The sequence below is a fragment of the Podarcis erhardii genome (genome assembly GCF_964252035.2).
Source record: "Podarcis erhardii genome assembly, chromosome: 13".
NCBI lineage: Eukaryota > Metazoa > Chordata > Lepidosauria > Squamata > Lacertidae > Podarcis > Podarcis erhardii.
This window is the reverse complement of record NC_138502.1, coordinates 11,798,354-11,815,374: the sequence shown is the minus strand read 5'-3', so window position 1 is coordinate 11,815,374 and position 17,021 is coordinate 11,798,354. Positions and strand designations below refer to the sequence as shown.

The window sequence follows — 17,021 nt, the reverse complement described above, 5'->3', positions numbered from 1 at the left end:
GTGGAGGTATGGAATTGGTGACCTCGGCAATTTGCTCCACAGACAAGGAGAAACTAGTCCCAGCCGAGCCTACGGTATGCAATTCCACTGCTATTTCTACAGTTCTTAAAACAAATTCACTATCATTCACTGTTCATTATCTATGGGCCTTTATCATGTCCTGCAGAAAGTAATCTCTTTAATTGGCCAGAACGGAGTGCGGGGGGGGGGGGAGGGGCACCGAGTTTCACTGAGTCGAACAGGACGCTGCTGAAATATGAGAGCACAAAGTCCACCATGGATGAATAGATATTATTTATTACATACTGCCCTTAATCATAAGTCTGCAAGGGCAGTTCGCAGACTATTGGCTCCCTAGCAATATGTTTATTTTTCTAGAATACCACATTTCAAATCTGGAATATCCTTAACCAGTTAAGGATTTGCAAGGTTGAAAGCAGCACATATGTAAACACAAATATGTATTTGTAACGTAGGAGTTGGAGAGAAAGAAACTGGCGACTTACCCTGTTTCAAAAAAACACACAACAAAGATAGGAAAGGAAGCATGCTTGGATATGATCTCTGAGTGATCCTGAGAGCCTGGCCTCTGCCAGTATTAGCTAAGATGAGCCAGTGGTCTAACTCCATATAAAGATGCTTTGTATGATTATAGGAACCTTTGGCAGGGTTGGGGGAGTTTAAACAATTATGTGGTTGCTGTCAAGGGGCCTCAAGAGCTAGAGCTCACCTGATAAAAGCATCTTTGCTCCTTGTGACCACCCGTGGACCAACTAGGCCCCAACCCCAGAACTGCCAGATTATGTCTGAATCTGTTTTAACAGGATCTGTCCCAACTCTGCTCCTTGATTTATCTCAGGGGAGGTAACCAGTAGCATTTCAGCCATTGTTGGACTACAAATCCTATCACCACTAATCATAGGCCATACTGGCTGGGAGTGCTGGGATCTGTAGTACAGCAAGAAACATCAGTTAGGCCACCGGATGCCCTGATCCTACTTTTCCATGCACCTGCCCCCACCTATTCAGCATAAGGTCCTCAAATATAGAAGGACATAGCACTGGTTTGGATGGGCGGATGGGAACACTAGTTAAAATAAGAAGTTGGCAGCTGGAGCGGGACATATTCTTGACAGGTGGGGCCACTCAACGTGTGGCCACATTCCAGGACGTAATAATACTCGATGTATCCATATTGTGGAGAACATGTGTACCATTGAGCACCAGCCCTGGCCTCCAGATTGTGGGTACACCTCTGCAAAAGTTCATTACCACGCCAGCCATCATTGTCCCAGACTTCTATGTTAATGGGGTTTTCATGCTTCAGCATGACAGTCCCAAAGCCCAGGGTTTCATCCCACCAGGGGTCATTATCAGATGGGACGATGCTGGTCCTCAGCGCTCGACCTTGGAAGACAACTCTGACATAAGCATCGGTGGCTGTGAAGTGGTCGCCCCAAAGGTTGGATCCTCTGACCACAACAAAGGTGAGGTGTGCCCTGCCCCGCTGTCGGGCACAGCACATGTTGTTGTTGAGGCCATCCTTCTGACAAAGGCAGGTGCATCGCTCATCTGAGCTCTGGGAGCTCCAACGTGGACACCGCTGCGGACACTCTTCAGGGCCTTCCAGTTTATATGACTCGCAATGGCTTGCTTCAGCAAATCCCTCCTTGGGTCTTGGTGGTTCAGCAACATGTGCAAGGGCTGGAGGGAATAGGAAACCAGCCCAGGCTGTGCTTTTGCACTGTTCTTCCATTCCGAGAAGAGTTGAGCTCCTCTGGCTTTTGAGAAGAGAATCTCGATCTGTTTATCTCCTCCCTCAACTTCAATTTGCTGCTTGGCATAGTTTTCATGTGAGACTCCATGACTGTAGAACTTCTGGATCGCTTCACACCAGGCATTTTGGGAAGTGGACCCAAATACCTCGTTGTTTCCTAAAGAAAACCCCCACTTTAAGCAGTCCTCGATGCTGGAAGCTGTAACCCCCCACAAGGCCATCTTGCATGTCTGCACAGCCAGCAGGTGGCGAACTCGGCCCCCAAGGTCCACCTGGCTGATGTAGTGGGTGCCATAGGTGTCGATAAAATGCTGGTATTCCTCAGAGTTGTTCTTTATTGGCAGCTCGGCCACATGCTGGGCAAAGTGAGAGGACAGCGGTGAGGGTCTATGGGGGAGTCTCAGCCTGCTCAAGAAGAGAAAAAGAGGAGCAGGATATTAGAAGCAAGGCTAGACGAAAGGGTTTTCCATTTTGGAGGCGCTTCGCAAGACGAATTTCCCTATGGGCTTGCTTCGCAAGATGAAAATGTCTTGCAAGTTCCTGCGGGTTTTTCCCCCCTTTCCCCCCCTTTTCCTAAGCCGCTAATCAGCTGATCCGCTGATAAGCTGCTTAACAGCTGATCGCTAAAAGCCGCTAAACCGCTAATAGCGCTAATCCGCTAAGCTGTCAATGGGCTTGCTTCGCAAGACGAAAAAACCGCTAGACGAAGTGCCTCACGGAACGGATTAATTTCGTCTTGTGAGGCACCACTGTATAAGCAGGCTGGCTGAACCCTTCAGTTCAGTTCAGTTCTGGCCTGTGAATAAACAAGAGCTGTTTGAAAAATCGCTGTGGCGTCTGATATGTTCACCAACAACTTAACAGGGCCCATAACGGGTGAAGCAGGCAGTGCTGGAGCAAAATACTGCTAGCCACTAAGGTTACCTGAGCCTCCAGTGACAGTGTTGACTAAAGATATGGTGACAATCAGTCAATCAACTGGTGTGCATTATTTCCCAGGACCCACCCCTGGCTCTTCTGGGGCTGAGCTCTTGATCTGAATCGCCCTGCCCGACCTGGCCACTTAACCACCTCTAGCCCATTTTCCTAATTCCTGAACATATGAGCCTGCAACCAAGCTCTTGATCTGCCTCCCACTTCCTATTATCCTTTCTTTCTATTGGCTTTGCCCAGAGCAAGAAGAAAGCTTCCTCCTTTGTTTGAGTCTTCAGTAACTCTATGTATGAGAGCTTTGTGGAGTTTTGTGGAGTTTTGTTGAATGCTATCTGAATTGAGAGAGAAGTCTAACAATGGAATAGTAAGAACGAATGAATAACTGAACCCTGTGGGGGCAGAACACAGTTCACTAGAAACCTCTGCTGGAATTGCTATATCTGTTTGATCCAACTTCCAGTTGAGGACACCCGCTCATCATTTACTTTGATTGTATCTCTAGAGGGATACTGATGCTCACCTGTAGTGTGTGCAGTAGACTTCTTGCCTCACAAAGCTGTAACTGTCATGCTGGGATTTCTCATGTGCATAAATAGCCATCCGGGAGTGAGATCCAGCAAGGGCCACCCTCATCTTAGGCAGCTCCAGCCCTACTTTGCTCAGCACTGCGCCGAACCCCAGCTCCATGTCCAATCCCAAATCTGCTTTCCAGTCATTCTTCACCTCCGTGGCCATTGCATTGGCAACATCTACATCCAAATTCTCCACAGAGCTGCTGACTTGCCGATGGCATGAGCGGACCACCTGCCAGTCTGCGACAGCTAAAGGGAGTTTCTGCAGCTGCCCATTCATCAAGGGATTCCGGCAGAGGATGCACGTCCCATTGGGGCCCTGCCATTGGCTGGTGTCCACCACAAACGCTCCCTTTCTCTCCAGAGTGGTGATGTCAACCCCCTGACCAATATAGGTGTGGCCAGGCACAAAGGTGTCCTGCTTCATGCAGATGGAGCTGGGGTGCCGATGGCAGTGGCTGGAAGTTGTTGGTGGAAGTTGGAAGAGAAATAGGAGGAAGGCTGCTAGGAAGAGGTGTTGCTTGGACATGGTTGTTCTGCTGTGATCCTCCCCACCCCCAGTGGGGCAGATGGCTTCAAATTACCATGGGAAATAAAACAGAGAAGACTTATTTGCACCATTCAGGCTTTTCCCACATTTGAGAGTCCCTCTTTTCACATCACCTGTGGCTACCTGACCCTTTCTAAGTGGAGGTATCAGGAACTGAACCTATTGGCTTCTACAAAGTAGATGCTCTACCACTGAGCCATGGCTACTCCTAATGGTATATGCTGGGCCAGGTGTGGGGAACCGCTGGCCTTGCAGATGTTGCTGAGCTAAAGCTCTCACCAGCCCTAGCAACCATGGCTCAATTGCAAGGAATGTAGGACCTATTGTTTAGCAACAGGCTGGAGGACCACAGGCTGGGTCATGGGTCACCAGCATGGAGCTCTTCGTAATAATTATAATTATATTTTATTTATACCCCCTTCCCGGTTCAGAAAACCGGGCTCAGGGCGGCTAACAACAAATTTAAAACACTTAATTGATGCAACAAAAAACCAGCATAAAATACAGTATAAAACGTGAATAACAATAAATTCAGAATTCAAAAATCAATTTAGGGGGGAAATCCATCCAATAGATGATCACCAGAACTAGCTGGCTGAATTAGTCCTATTTGGGCCAGCGAGGAGACCAGGGGAGAATTACCGTAGCTGTGGGATCCCAGAGCGGGTAATCTTCATAAAAAGGGGAGGGGGAGGGAAGGAAGGGGAATAAAAGATCAGGCTAAGTTCAAATTGAAATCAGATGTTGCTGGACTCACAACTCCCATCAACCCCAGCCAGGGCTGTCAATGGTCAGGGTTGTTGCTTTAGTTGAGCACAATGTCTGAACATTGGCTATTCCATAATAAGACTGAAGTTCTAATGATGGCCACCCAGTGAACTTTATGGCTGAGGAGGCGACTGAATGTACAGCAGGAACAGAAATATGAAGAGGAAGCCTTGGACTAACCATAGAAGTCCAGATTTCCATCTAAAACAGGCATGTATAATCTGGGCACCAGATGTTTTCCCTGACCTAGCACTGTTGCCTTTTCTTTCCTAGCTTGGTGACAAGTAGAAGACCAATATATGTCACTTCCTCCAGGATAGAGCAAGGAGGAAAGCTTTAACTGTTGCATCTCTTCACATCTTTGGAACACAGAACATCAGTCTGGTGTAAGCCCAGATACATTCTGCATCTTAAATCTTTTATGCTGGGAGTGTCTGTGGGGTGGGGCTTCCAGCTTGTGTGTGTAATTAGGAGTACATGGTGGAATATAAACTCATTTACAATAATAAATAATGAATATAGTAGCAAACTTACCCGCTCTGTAATTTCCGAACTGCTTTGCCTTCTCTGTGTAGTACGTGGCACCACAACAGCTGCCTTTCGGTTTCTGTTCCCACCAGTTCCCTCCCTTGCCAACCGATCTGCTTTGTCTTTTGCATGTCTCTAAACCAAGATTGGATTGGTGGACACTCACTCACCCCTCCACCCCTGAACGGACAGGACCGCACCCAGTCGCATTCTCAGAAAATTGGATTCTTCTTTTCTTTCCCACTGTTTCAAATTCTTTTTTTTTTTTTTAATAATTTTTATTAAAATTTTCCAATTTAAAACAAATTAAATCCAATTTATAATCTTTTTCCTATAACCAGGACTTCCCCTCCCCTCCCCCTCTTGTCTTCCAGTTTAACAAATCAATTCAACAAATTCTTATCCCCAAATTACACTTATCGTCAATAACCCAATTTTTCGAAAATTCCCATCCCCTAAGATCGACCTAATTCCCTTCCACGAGTTCTCCCCCTTCAAGAATAATACAGATAAAAATAAACAAGATAAAAAATAGTTTTGCACCCTTTGGATTCCAGATTTCCCTCCCCCCTTTCCCGGTTGCGTTCTCAATATCCCTCGACATCTGATATCTTCCTGGGGTTCCCACATCTCACTAAACCCAGACTTCTCTAGTCCTTTACCAGTCATTTTTAAATTCGAGTGTCCAATCATAGAAGGAGTCTATCTCAAAAAGGGGCCCATTTCTTCTATCCAGATTTTTATATCCAGGAGCGAAAACTCCAATTTTATTTCTGTAAGCTTGTCAAATCTGAATGTCCCAAATGTTCCCACTTCCAGTTCTGTCCAGATCTTGTTATTTCATTATTCTTATTAATCACACTCCTCCTTTTTATTTTTTGCTTTTTCCCTGCTCTTCTGCCGAAATGTTCTATTTCCAAAAGTTTCTAGTTTCTCTGCAGAGGCTTGTTATTCAGGAGCAAAACATTACGTCATGTCCCTTTCATTTACATCCATTGTTTTCTGTAGTGTGTAGACCTCTGTAGACAAAATAATGTTCCATTTCTGCAGTTTCCCAGGAGATAAAAAGTTCTGTTCAACTGTTCAAATTTCCATCAAAAACACTTGCAATATCCCTCAGCTCCTCTAGATAGATTTCAGTAACTGAGTTCCCTTCCAGATCACATCCACCAATCCAAGTAGCTTGTTGATCCTTATTTGAAACATTTTATATCCAATTTATAACCAATGTAACCGGCAAAGTCCTCATAACAAAGTCTCTGTTTTGTTCTTCCGTTTTGACAGCTCTTTGACAGCTGTCAAGACCTCCGTTTCTCTTCCCCAGGCATTTTCACCGGTCGCTCCCGGGATTCCGGGGGGGGGGGGTTGCTTTTTAGTTCAAATTCCACTTTTCTCCTCCAGCTCAATCTTATATTTTTCCCTCGCAAAGTCACTAATTCATCAAGATAAGGTCACTCTCGATCTTAGTTGTTAAGTCCTTTGTTTTGGCTCTTCTACAATTGGGGGGGGTGACTTCCTTTTTATACCCCCCCCCCCCGCTCGCTCCGGATTTTAAAAATTTATCCCTCTTTTTAATCCATATTCCAATTACTCACGGGTTGTTCTTTTGGATCCAAATTTTCAATGGAAGAAGCCAGCGCTCTCCACCGAATGGCATGCGGCTTCGCTCGGCAGGGGAAGCGGCGGACTCAAAGCACCCCTCCCAGGCGCCCGCTCCGAAGCCTTTAAAAAGGCTCTTTCGCGGGCCGGGGGGGGGCTCAAAGGTGCCAGCCGAGTCACCATGTCCATGGGGCTCCGTGCCCATGGTTTTTGCGGGTCCCCGCGTCGCCGGCGCGGTAGAACCCAGCCCCTGCCGAGCCGGCTCCCTCCGGAGCACGGAGGGAGCCCGCCATTCGGTGATGGCGCCAACCCGGAAGTCCACTGTTTCAAATTCTTGTGTTAATAGTGTGAATTATAGGAGTCACAAACACCAGTGTATTTTTGTGTGTGTGAGAGAGGGGTGGTGGTGGTGGATGCAGGGGTTTCCTGATGGCGCTCTCTCTCTCTCTCTCTATATATATATATATGGCAAGAAGAGGGATGAACCCCATCTCAAACCCTCTTATCACCCAATTCTTTATCCACTCCATACCTTTGTAAATACCAAAAGCAGTCTGCCATTCCAGTCTGTCATTCCCAGTTCATATCAGTGACTGCTACAGTCATGGAGCCAAGAAGGAAGGCCTTCTTTTGTACATAATAAATATTTTTTTTTTGGAAGGATTGTCCTTTCTTACCTTTGGCAGAGAGCTCCAGTGGCAAAGGAAAGGTTCCGCAGGTTGGTGAGCCTGAGAGGACCGCTTCAGACTCCTTTCTTTTGAGGTTGAAAATTCAAGACAAAACTGAAACCATCATACCAGGATAGTGAGTGGCCACTAAATGGACCGTTTACTTTTGTGAGGAAATTCCTTATAAGGAAGACTCCCCCCCCCCAATGCAAAAAGTTTGGCAGAGGCTTCATAAAATTGTTCTAGGGAGTGGGGGAACATTTTTGCTCCACAGGCCAGATCCTTATTCTTATTAGATCTAGCCTTGTGGGGCAAATGTGACAAAGGGGCGGGGACACCCATCTGTCAGTCACCACAATGATGTCAGGTGATTGGGCATGTTGGGACTTCAAAGCTCCATGTAGAGCAATACCGCCAAAGCCTGCTTTCCACTGACCTTGGCTCAACTCATGGGCTGTGGACCCAACACCTGCTTTCTCTTGCCTCTGCATGATCTGGAGCATACTATAATGTTCCCAATTATGCACTGGCAGTCGTGTCTACCTGTCCCATAGATCAACATCACATATATAGTGGGGGACTGGCATGTTAAGTACAATTGTTTAATTATGATGATGATTCTCATCAGCTCCAGCCAGCATAGCCAATGGCCTGGGATGCAGCCTAACAAATTATTATTGCCAGTTATAGTTTTCAGGTTAAATGTACATAGAGTGGTACCTCGGGTTAAGTACTTAATTCGTTCTGGAGGTCTGTTCTTAACCTGAAACTGTTCTTAACCTGAAGACCACTTTAGCTAATGGGGCCTCCCGCTGCTGCCGCCGCGCCGCCACTGCACGATTTCTGTTCTCATCCTGAAGCAAAGTTCTTAACCCGAGGTAATATTTCTGGGTTAGCAGAGTCTGTAACCTGAAGTGTATGCAACCCGAGTTACCACTGTATTGGTTGGTTTATATCTACTGATCTGACAAGCTTTATTCCTGGAGAAAACATGGTTGACTTGATCCAAAGGGCACTCAATGTGACACAGAATCTGACTTGGGGTGGGGGGGAATTGTCTCTCTAGACACATTCAGAGATTTTGACTATGTGGAGTGGGTGTTTCTGAAAATGTGTTTAAAAAAACAAAAAAACAAAAACAAAACACACCTAAATTTAGAAATGATTTTATCTTTAATTGATCTTGGGGTTGTCTGCAACAACAGCCACAAATGGATTCACTTACCTGAGTGCACATCTTAAGACAGGACCGAAGTAGGACATCCTTTGTTCCCACTGCTATTTGCATTGATCATTGAAACTTTGGAGAATAAAATTAGATTGTATTTATCCAGTAGGTATTCGGGGAGTGGAACACTCCATCAATTTATTTTCCCAACAACTTCCTTTTACGTCCAATCATAAAAGAAGCACTAGAACATGTGCAAAAGGTAAAGGGACCCCTGACCGTTAAGTCCAGTCATGGACGACTTGGGTTGTGGCGCTCATTTCGCTTTACTGGCCGAGGGAGCCGGCGTTTGTCCTCAGACAGCTTGTAAAATGCCGTAAAACATCTGTAAAATGCTGGTGACTTTATAACATAATATGCTGCAAAGAAGAAGGAAATCAACTGAGGGTACTCATCTCTTTCCCTACTCTGATCATTGTCACTTGCAAGCTGTTCCCCCCCCCATCCAATTCCCACCCTCTCCCACAGACCTCCTTTCCTTTTGTATTATTACACAGCACCCCAGTCATTGAGCAGTGCAAAATTCCAAGGGCACCAAGCGTGCTTATCTGGTGTACCATATGGTGCTTACCAAAACATCCCAATTACAGGTGGGAAAACCACTAAGATGATTGCTAAGGACACAAGGCACAAAGAAAAGTGCATAAAACACCATAAAACATGCCCGTAGGAAGGCCGGAAGCAGGTCCTGAGCTCAATAGCAGTGTTCCCACCTCTGACAGTGGAGGTAGAATCTAGCCATCATGCCTAGTAGTCATTGATAACCTTCACCTCCATGAATTTATCTGATCCTCTTTCAAAGCCTCTTTTAAAAGCCATAGCTTCGTCTCTTGGGAGCAAATTGTTCCAGAAGAGGAGCAACTGGACCCAGCTGAGCCTGTGGTGTGGAATTCCACCTCTTCCTCTACAGGTCTAAAAACAAATTCACTTTTGTTACTCTGGGCATTTGTATCAAGAGAGGTGGGATAGACAGGTTTGTCTAGGGAGTTTGCTGTGGGCCTTTATCATGTCCCACAGAAGGTAGTATTTTCATCACCACTATAATGAATAGAGCTCATTATATCTGCTCCCTTGCAACATATTAATTTTTTAAAATACCAAATTTCTAATCCAGAATGTCTGTAATCCATGGAGGATTTTGCAGGGTGAGGTGCATAAAAGCAACGCATGTGTAAACATAAATATTTGTAATGCAGGAGTTGGAGAGAAAGAAACTGGTGATTCAGCCACTCTTGTGGGGCTGGGAATCTCCAGACGCTGAGTCATAGCTGCAGGAAAACAGCAGAGATAGGAAACAGTCTTAGAGATGATCTCTGCCTGGGGATCCTGAGAGCCTGGCCTCTACCAGGCAGAGTATAAGGCCAGACAAACAAGTGGTCTCACTCTGCATGAAGATGCTTTCAGTGGCGTAGCGTGGGTTGTCAGCACCCGGGGCAAGGCAAGTAATTTGAGCCCCCTAACCCGGGGCAAGGCAAGTAATTTGCGCCCCCTAACCCCTAACCTGCCGCCGCTGCCAGCTTCTTCTTGCTGCTGCCTGGTCTGGTCTGGTGTGGTTCTCTCCTGCACTCAGCGCTGCGCTGGGCGGCCGCTGCACTGTCCCTCCCCCAGATGGTCCCTCACTCTCTCTCCGCACCGCACGCCTGGCACCCACCCCCTCCACAGTGGGCGGTGACCCGGCGGCTCGGATCGGATTCACACAGCCAGCACTGCAGTGAGAGAGAGTGAGTGAGCCAGGTAGGGGCAGAGAGCTGCCCCCTCTGCACCCCCCACGCTACGCCACTGGATGCTTTGTATGTTTATAACAATGTGGACCAACTAGGCCCCAGCCCCAGATATGCCAGATTCCTTCTGAATCTGTCTCAATAGAATCTGTCCCAACTCTGCCCCTCAGTGGTGGGGGAACCTGTGGCCTTCTGGCCATTGTTGGACTACAAATCCCATCATCCTGAAATGAATGGAACAAGAAAAAAGCACTGAATTAGCAGGGGGTGACTAGTTGAAATGAGAAGTTGGCAGTCGTAGGGGGACATAATTTTGACAGCTAGGGCCACCCAACGTGCGGCCACATTCCAGCAAGTAATAATACTCGACATATCCATGAGGTGCATAACATCTGTGCCGAATAGTCCCAGCCCCGGCCTCCAGCCGGTGGAAACAGCCCTGCAGAAGATCATCTCGCCAGACGTCTTTGTCCCAGAGCTGAACCTCAAAAGAATTGTGGTCTGCCAATGTGACCGTCCCAAAGTCCAGGGTTTCCGACCACTGAGGGTTGTTGTCGTTTCTGACGACGCTGGTTCTCATTTCTTGACCTTGGAAGAAAATCCTGACATAAGCATCGGTGGCCGTGAAGTGGTCGCCCCAAAGCTTGGATCCGTTGACCACAACAAATGTGAGGCGGGCCCTGCCTCGCTGCCAGGCGCAGCACATATCGTTGTTGAGGCCGTCCTGCTGACACAGGCAGGTGCATTGCTCACCTGAGCTCTGGGAACTCCAGCGTGGACACTGTTGTGGGCAATCCCTCTTGAGGGCTCTCTGGTTGATATGGCCTACAATGGCTTGCTTCAGCAAATCCCTCCTTGGGTCTCTTTGGTTCAACAAGGTGTGTAAGGGTAGAAGGGAGTAGGAAACCATCCCAGGTTTTGTTTTTGCACTCTCCATCCATGCGGAGAAGAGTTGGGCTTCTCCACCTTTGGAGAAGAGCATCTCCACCTGCTTATCTCCTCCCACAACTTCGATGTGCTGCTTGGCATCAGCGTCCTCGAGGATTCCACGGGAGTAGGCCCTCTTGAGATCTTCACACTTGGAGCTCAGGGAAGCGGAGCCGAACAGCCAGTCAACTCCTAGAGAAGCACCCCAGTTCAAGCAGCGCTGGATGGTGGAAGCGGTAACCCCCCACAAGGCCATCTTGCAGGTTTGCACAGCCAGCAGGTGGCGCAGTCGCCCACCCAGTTGCACATGGCTGATGTAGTGGGTGCCGTAGATGTTGATAAAATGCTGGTATTCCTCAGAATTGTTATTCCTTGGCAGCCTGGCCACAGCGCGGGAGAAGTGTGAGGCCAGCAGTGAGGGTCTCTGGAGGAGTCTCAGCCTGCACAGGCAGAGAAAAAGTGGAACACAATCTTGTAAGCAAAATTTATAGCAACTTTATAGCATTCTGTACTGAAGGAGCAAAGATTGTTATTATTTTATTGTCTGCTCTTCATCCTGGAATGGTTACAATTAAAACAGGATGCATAAAACAACAACCACAGAAACAAGGTGGGTCCTAAAAATGTACACAGCTAGTGTCAAAAGGCAGGGAAAGAAGAAAAAGAAGTCCCAGTAAAAGAACAACGGATACAAAAACTTATGGAATATGCAGAAACTTGCTGGAAAAATAAGAAATCAAAGTAAACTTTTTATAACAGAATGAAAATGGTTTATGGAATATTTACAAATAAACTGTAAACAGATAAGAACATTGGCAGGATTCTTGTAATAACCTGCAGTTTTGTAAGAGTATATATTTAAAGTAGAAGAATAAATGAGTAAATTGAGTTAATTTGGAATATACATAAATATATATATATATATATTAAGGAACCGCAAAAAGAGGGGGAAGGAAGTTGAGTTTTGAAATGTTAAAATGTTTGTAAAATCATTGAAATGTATAAAACTGAAAATAATGAATGAATGAATGAATGAATGGCAGGGTAAAGAGGTGTGTCTTCAGCATTCACTGAAAGCTGAATTATGAAGACGCCAGACCCACTTCTGTGGGGAGGGATTCCACAGCGTAGGAGCTGTCACAGAGAATGTTTTCTCCTAGGCCATGCTTGTGAGAGTGGCGGAGAAACCAAGAGGGTCCCCTCTGCTGCTCATAACACCAGAGGGTCTCTATGGGGAAGGAGGCAGTCTTTCAGGTACTTAGGTCCTGAATCGCTTAGAACTTTAAACACTAATGTGAACACCTTAAATTGGGCCCAGAAACGAACTGTCAACCAGGGCAGTTGCTGTACCAGACTACGCAAGTCCCTCTTGAGAGGGCTACTGGTGCTCACCTGTAGTATGCGCAGGAAATCTCTTGCCTCACAAAGCTGTAACTGTCCTGACGGGATTTTTCATGCGCATAAATAGCCATCCGGGATCGAGACCCAGCAAAAGCCATGCGGGCCTTAGGCAGCCCCGGATCTTCTTCCCTGTCATTGTTCGTCTCCATCTCCAAACCCAGGTCTACTTTCCAGTCATTCTTCACCTCCGTGGCCATCGCGTTGGCGACATCCACATCCAAATTCTCCACGGAGCTGCTGACTTGCCGATGGCACGAGCGGACCACCTGCCAGTCCACGCCAGCCAAGGGGACTTTCTGCAGCTGCCCGTTCATCAAGGGATTCCGGCAGAGTTTGCATGTCCCGTTGGGGCCGTGCCATCGGCCGGTGTCCACCACATACGCTCCCTTTCTCTCCAGAGAGGTGATGTCCACCCCCTCGCCAATATAGTTATGGCCAGGCACAAAGGTGTCCTGCTTCATGCAGATGGATCTGTGGAACGTCTGGCAGTGGCTAGAAGTTGTTGGTGGAAGTAGGAAGAGAAATGGGAGGAGGGCTGCTAGGAAAAGGTGCTGTTGCGACATGATTGCTCTGGTCAGATCCTTCACTCCAAGAGGCAGGAGGTTTGTAAATAACCCTGCGGAACAAAACAGAGAGGGCTTCTTTGCACTGTCTAGGCATTTCCCACACCTGTGAGCCCCTCTTTTCAAACAAAACACTCAGCCTTGCTTAAAGGAACTTTTATCTCATCGTACTGGGCGTCAGGGAGCTGTGTTTTACCAAGTCACACTATTTGTCTATCTAACCCAAGGCTGTCCACTCTGGCAGCTTCTCCCCAGGGTCTCATGCAGAGGGTGTTTCACATCACCTGTTCCTACCTGATCCTTCTGAAATGGAACTACTAGCCGGTGAGCCTGGGACATTATACATGCCAAGTAGGTCTCCCCCCCCGCAACCCATGGCCACTGCTAATGTACCTGAGGCCCAGTGTGGGGAACCTTTGGCCCTACACTTTGGTTCATGACAGCCCCCATTAGCCCCAACAAGTATGTCCCAATGGCTAGGGATGATGGGAACCTGGAAGGCCACAGCTTATCCACATTGGTTTAAGGGCACGGGTGACCAACATAGTGCTCTTCGGATGTTGCTGGACTTGCAACTCCCTTCAGCCCCAGCCAGGACCACCAGTGGTCAGGGAAGTGACTGTAGTCTAGGAATGTCTGAAGAGCACCACATGGGCTATTCCCTCATTAGGATGAAGTTCAGCAACTTGCCCAAGGACTGGCCACCCAGTGAACTTCATGGCTGAGGAGGCCACCAACCGTACAGCAGGAACGTAAACATTAAGAGGAAGCCCTGGAACTATGCATGGAAGTTACGACTGCAATCTAAAAACTGGCATGTACCACCTGGGCACCAGAAGCTCTTCCTGACCTGGCACCATCGCCTATCCTGCCCTCTATCTTTAATAGCTTGGTGACGGGCAGAAACCCAGCAGATGTCACTTCCCATGCCATAGAGTTGCAACAAGGAGTAATATCTTTTCATCTTCGGAATGAAGAACATCAATTCAGTGTAAACCCAAATATACTCTGCATAATATTCATTTGGGCAGGGGGGGAGGCTTCTAGCCTGTGAATTTAATTAAGGGTATACGGTGCAATATAAACTCATTCATCATCATAATAATAATAATAATAATAATAATAATAATAATAAATGAATGCAGTGGCAAACCTTACCCGTTCTGTCATTTCCAAACTGCTTTGCCCTCTCAGTATATATTACATGGTGCTACAACAAATTGTCTTTCCATCTCTGTTCCTACCCGCAGGCTATTTTTCCAATTCCCTCCCTCTCCCACTGACCTACTTTCTCTTTCATATTCTTGCTAAACAGTGATTGGACGGGTAGAAACTCACTCACCCCTCTGCCCCGAAAACAAACAGGACAGTTTCCAATCACCACCTTAGCAAATAGGATGCTTCTTTGGCCTTCCCGCTTTCTTCTTTTGCAGCTGCTTCCAATTCTGGCACACATGTCTTGGATTATAGGAAAATAACAAAGGCCTGTGTGTTGTGTGTTTCTGTGTCTGCGTGAGAGGGAGGGGTTTCCTGGCGGCTTTCCTGAAAAGTGGTTTGTGTGTGAGAGAGAGAGAGAAGGAGGAGGAGGAGAAGAAGAAGAAGGGTGAACCCCAATCTCAAACCCTCTTAACACCCCATATTTTCGTCTGCCCCACTTCTGCAAACACTAAAGGCCTCTTCCGGGTGTGATTTAATGTTTCCAGCCTGCCATTCAAGGACTGCTACAGTCACAAAGCTTTTGCACATTAAAAAAACAAGAGAGTTTTGAAGGGTGGTTCTTTCTTACCTTTGGCAGAGTCCAGTGGAAAGGAGAAGCTTTCTACATGGGTGAGCCTGAGAGAACCGCTTTGAACTCTTGTCTATTTGAGGTTTAAAATTTAAGACAAAACAGGAACAATCATACCAGGATAGTGAGCGGCCACTACTGGGGAAAAGGGACTGTTTATTTTTGTGAGGAAAATCCTTATAAGGAAGCCATTTTTAAAAAAAAAAATAAAACAAAACCCAAAATGTCTGGAGGGGACCTCATAAAAAGAGCTGCAATGGTGCCAGGAAGTGGAGAAACCATTTGGCTCCAAGAGGCCATATCTTTATTTATCCTTATCACAGCTAGCCTCATGGCCCAAATATGACAAGTGGGCAAGTCTGCCAGTCGCCACAATGCTGTCAAGTGATTGGGCGCTTTGAAGTCCTAAAGTTGGGACTTCAAAACACAATGCATAGCTGCATCGCCAAAGCCTGCTTTCTGCTGACCTTCGCTCAACCGCCCATCAATCCATCAGCATGCACGATAAGGAGCCTAATGTAAGGCTCCTGATTATGCACTGGCCGCCACATCTCTGTCTGCCCCATACTGACATCACATATACAGTATATAGTGGGATGGGTGTGTATGGTTTGGGGGGAATGGCCCTGCAGGCCAAATTTGAACCCCTGGTGACTCACATTTGACCCACAGGTCAGAGGGACCCCACCTGTTCTGCATGCAATGCAAACTAAAAAAATATAATTCCATGGTGAAGAGAGGGACTCAGGTTGGATGCTAAGCTTATCGTACCAGCTATCTTTGTCCCAGACCTCTAGCTTGACCTCATTGTAGCCTGTCAGCATTAAAGTCCCAAATCCAGGGCTTCAGACTACCAAGGGTTGCCATTATCTACAATGAGCCTGGCCCTCCTTTCTTGACCTTGGAAGAAAATTTTGACATAGCCATCGGTGCCACTGAAGATGTCACCCCTAAGGTCGTATCCTCTGTGCACAATAAATTTGAGGTGTGCTTTGCCCCGCACCCAGGCATAGTCCCTGTTTGATTTGATCCAGTGGTAAAATGTGGGCTTCTCCAAGGAGGTTGTATCTGCTCTCATGTGCAAGCCATAGCTAGGTTACACATAATATATGGACAGCTAACCTCTACTGAGCATATTCCAGGAGTTTCTTAAGCCAATGAATTGAAATGTGTCTTTTCAAGAGTGAAGGGAGAAGCTAGAAACAAATATTATAGTTTCATCCTGCAGAGTAATTCAAATCCATCTTCTAGGGGAGTCCTTCAAACCCCTTATGGACTCATGAGGTAATTATTTATTTCAAATGGCAGCAATTCAGAAGTGCCAACTGCCCTTTTAAATGTTTCCACAAATAGGAGCCTCTATATGTTGCTCTGCTTTTCTTTGGACCATATCAGCAAGGCTGAGAGTGGAGCCCTGTCTTCTGGACATACACACTGCCCAGGCTTGCACACTATTGAATATCACTTCAGTGCTGCTAACACAGCAGTTTGACTTCACCCCCGGAAGCACACTCCATTGTCTCTTAAGACAGATGGATGCCGATAACAACAACCACCTGCCCCTAGGGTGAAAAACTTTTTGATCCTGAAATTCTAGCGCCTTCATAGTGGAGGGGGAAAGTGGGGAAACTTCTCAGCTAGGAGATTATTCCCATACCTCTACCCAGTTGTCTCTTTTGAGAACTGTCCAACCTCTCAACATAAACAATATCAGAACTTATTAGATTCCTCACCACACATCTCACCCCTTAAGTCTCTAGAGGGAGGACCTGGCAGAGATGACCTGAAGGTTTGAGGAAAGTGCTTTGTTTTTTGTAACCCCTTAAAATGGAGAAAAAAACACTGGATGTTCTGATAAAGACATTCTCTCTGTGTGTGTGTCCCTCACTCTCTCACACACTGTAGCAATATTTCATTTTGGTGGTTTCAGCTAAAAAAACAGAGCAGTTGTGCAACAGCAGAGAACTGGAATGTTTTCCCTTGTCCTTTATTATTTAAGC

At 46.7% G+C, this 17,021-nt stretch overlaps 2 protein-coding genes across 5 annotated transcripts; both read right to left on the bottom strand.

The window, feature by feature from the left end:
• Nucleotides 1-297: 297 nt before the first annotated feature.
• LOC309326468 (perforin-1-like) lies at nt 298-5,385 on the bottom strand. Its single transcript, XM_081835248.1, is given in 4 exon segments — nt 298-1,614; nt 1,617-2,182; nt 3,231-3,740; nt 5,135-5,385. Coding segments are annotated over 4 exon segments (1,728 nt in total). The 5' UTR covers nt 5,260-5,385; the 3' UTR covers nt 298-1,087.
• A 5,026-nt stretch (nt 5,386-10,411) lies between these two features.
• Nucleotides 10,412-16,738, bottom strand: LOC309327581 (perforin-1-like). Of its 4 annotated transcripts, XM_081836870.1 has the most exons (4): nt 16,685-16,738; nt 15,022-15,094; nt 12,664-13,288; nt 10,412-11,711 (listed from the first exon to the last, which is right to left on the bottom strand). In XM_081836870.1, the coding sequence occupies exons 1-4, from the start codon at nt 16,721-16,723 to the stop codon at nt 10,616-10,618; spliced, it is 1,833 nt and encodes a 610-aa protein (XP_081692996.1). In that variant the 5' UTR covers nt 16,724-16,738; the 3' UTR covers nt 10,412-10,615. The 4 variants fall into 4 exon arrangements, with proteins under 4 accessions (XP_081692996.1, XP_081692997.1, XP_081692999.1 ...); XM_081836871.1 differs by lacking the exons at nt 15,022-15,094; nt 16,685-16,738 and adding an exon at nt 14,578-14,900; XM_081836873.1 differs by lacking the exons at nt 15,022-15,094; nt 16,685-16,738 and adding an exon at nt 14,617-14,900.
• Nucleotides 16,739-17,021: the final 283 nt, after the last annotated feature.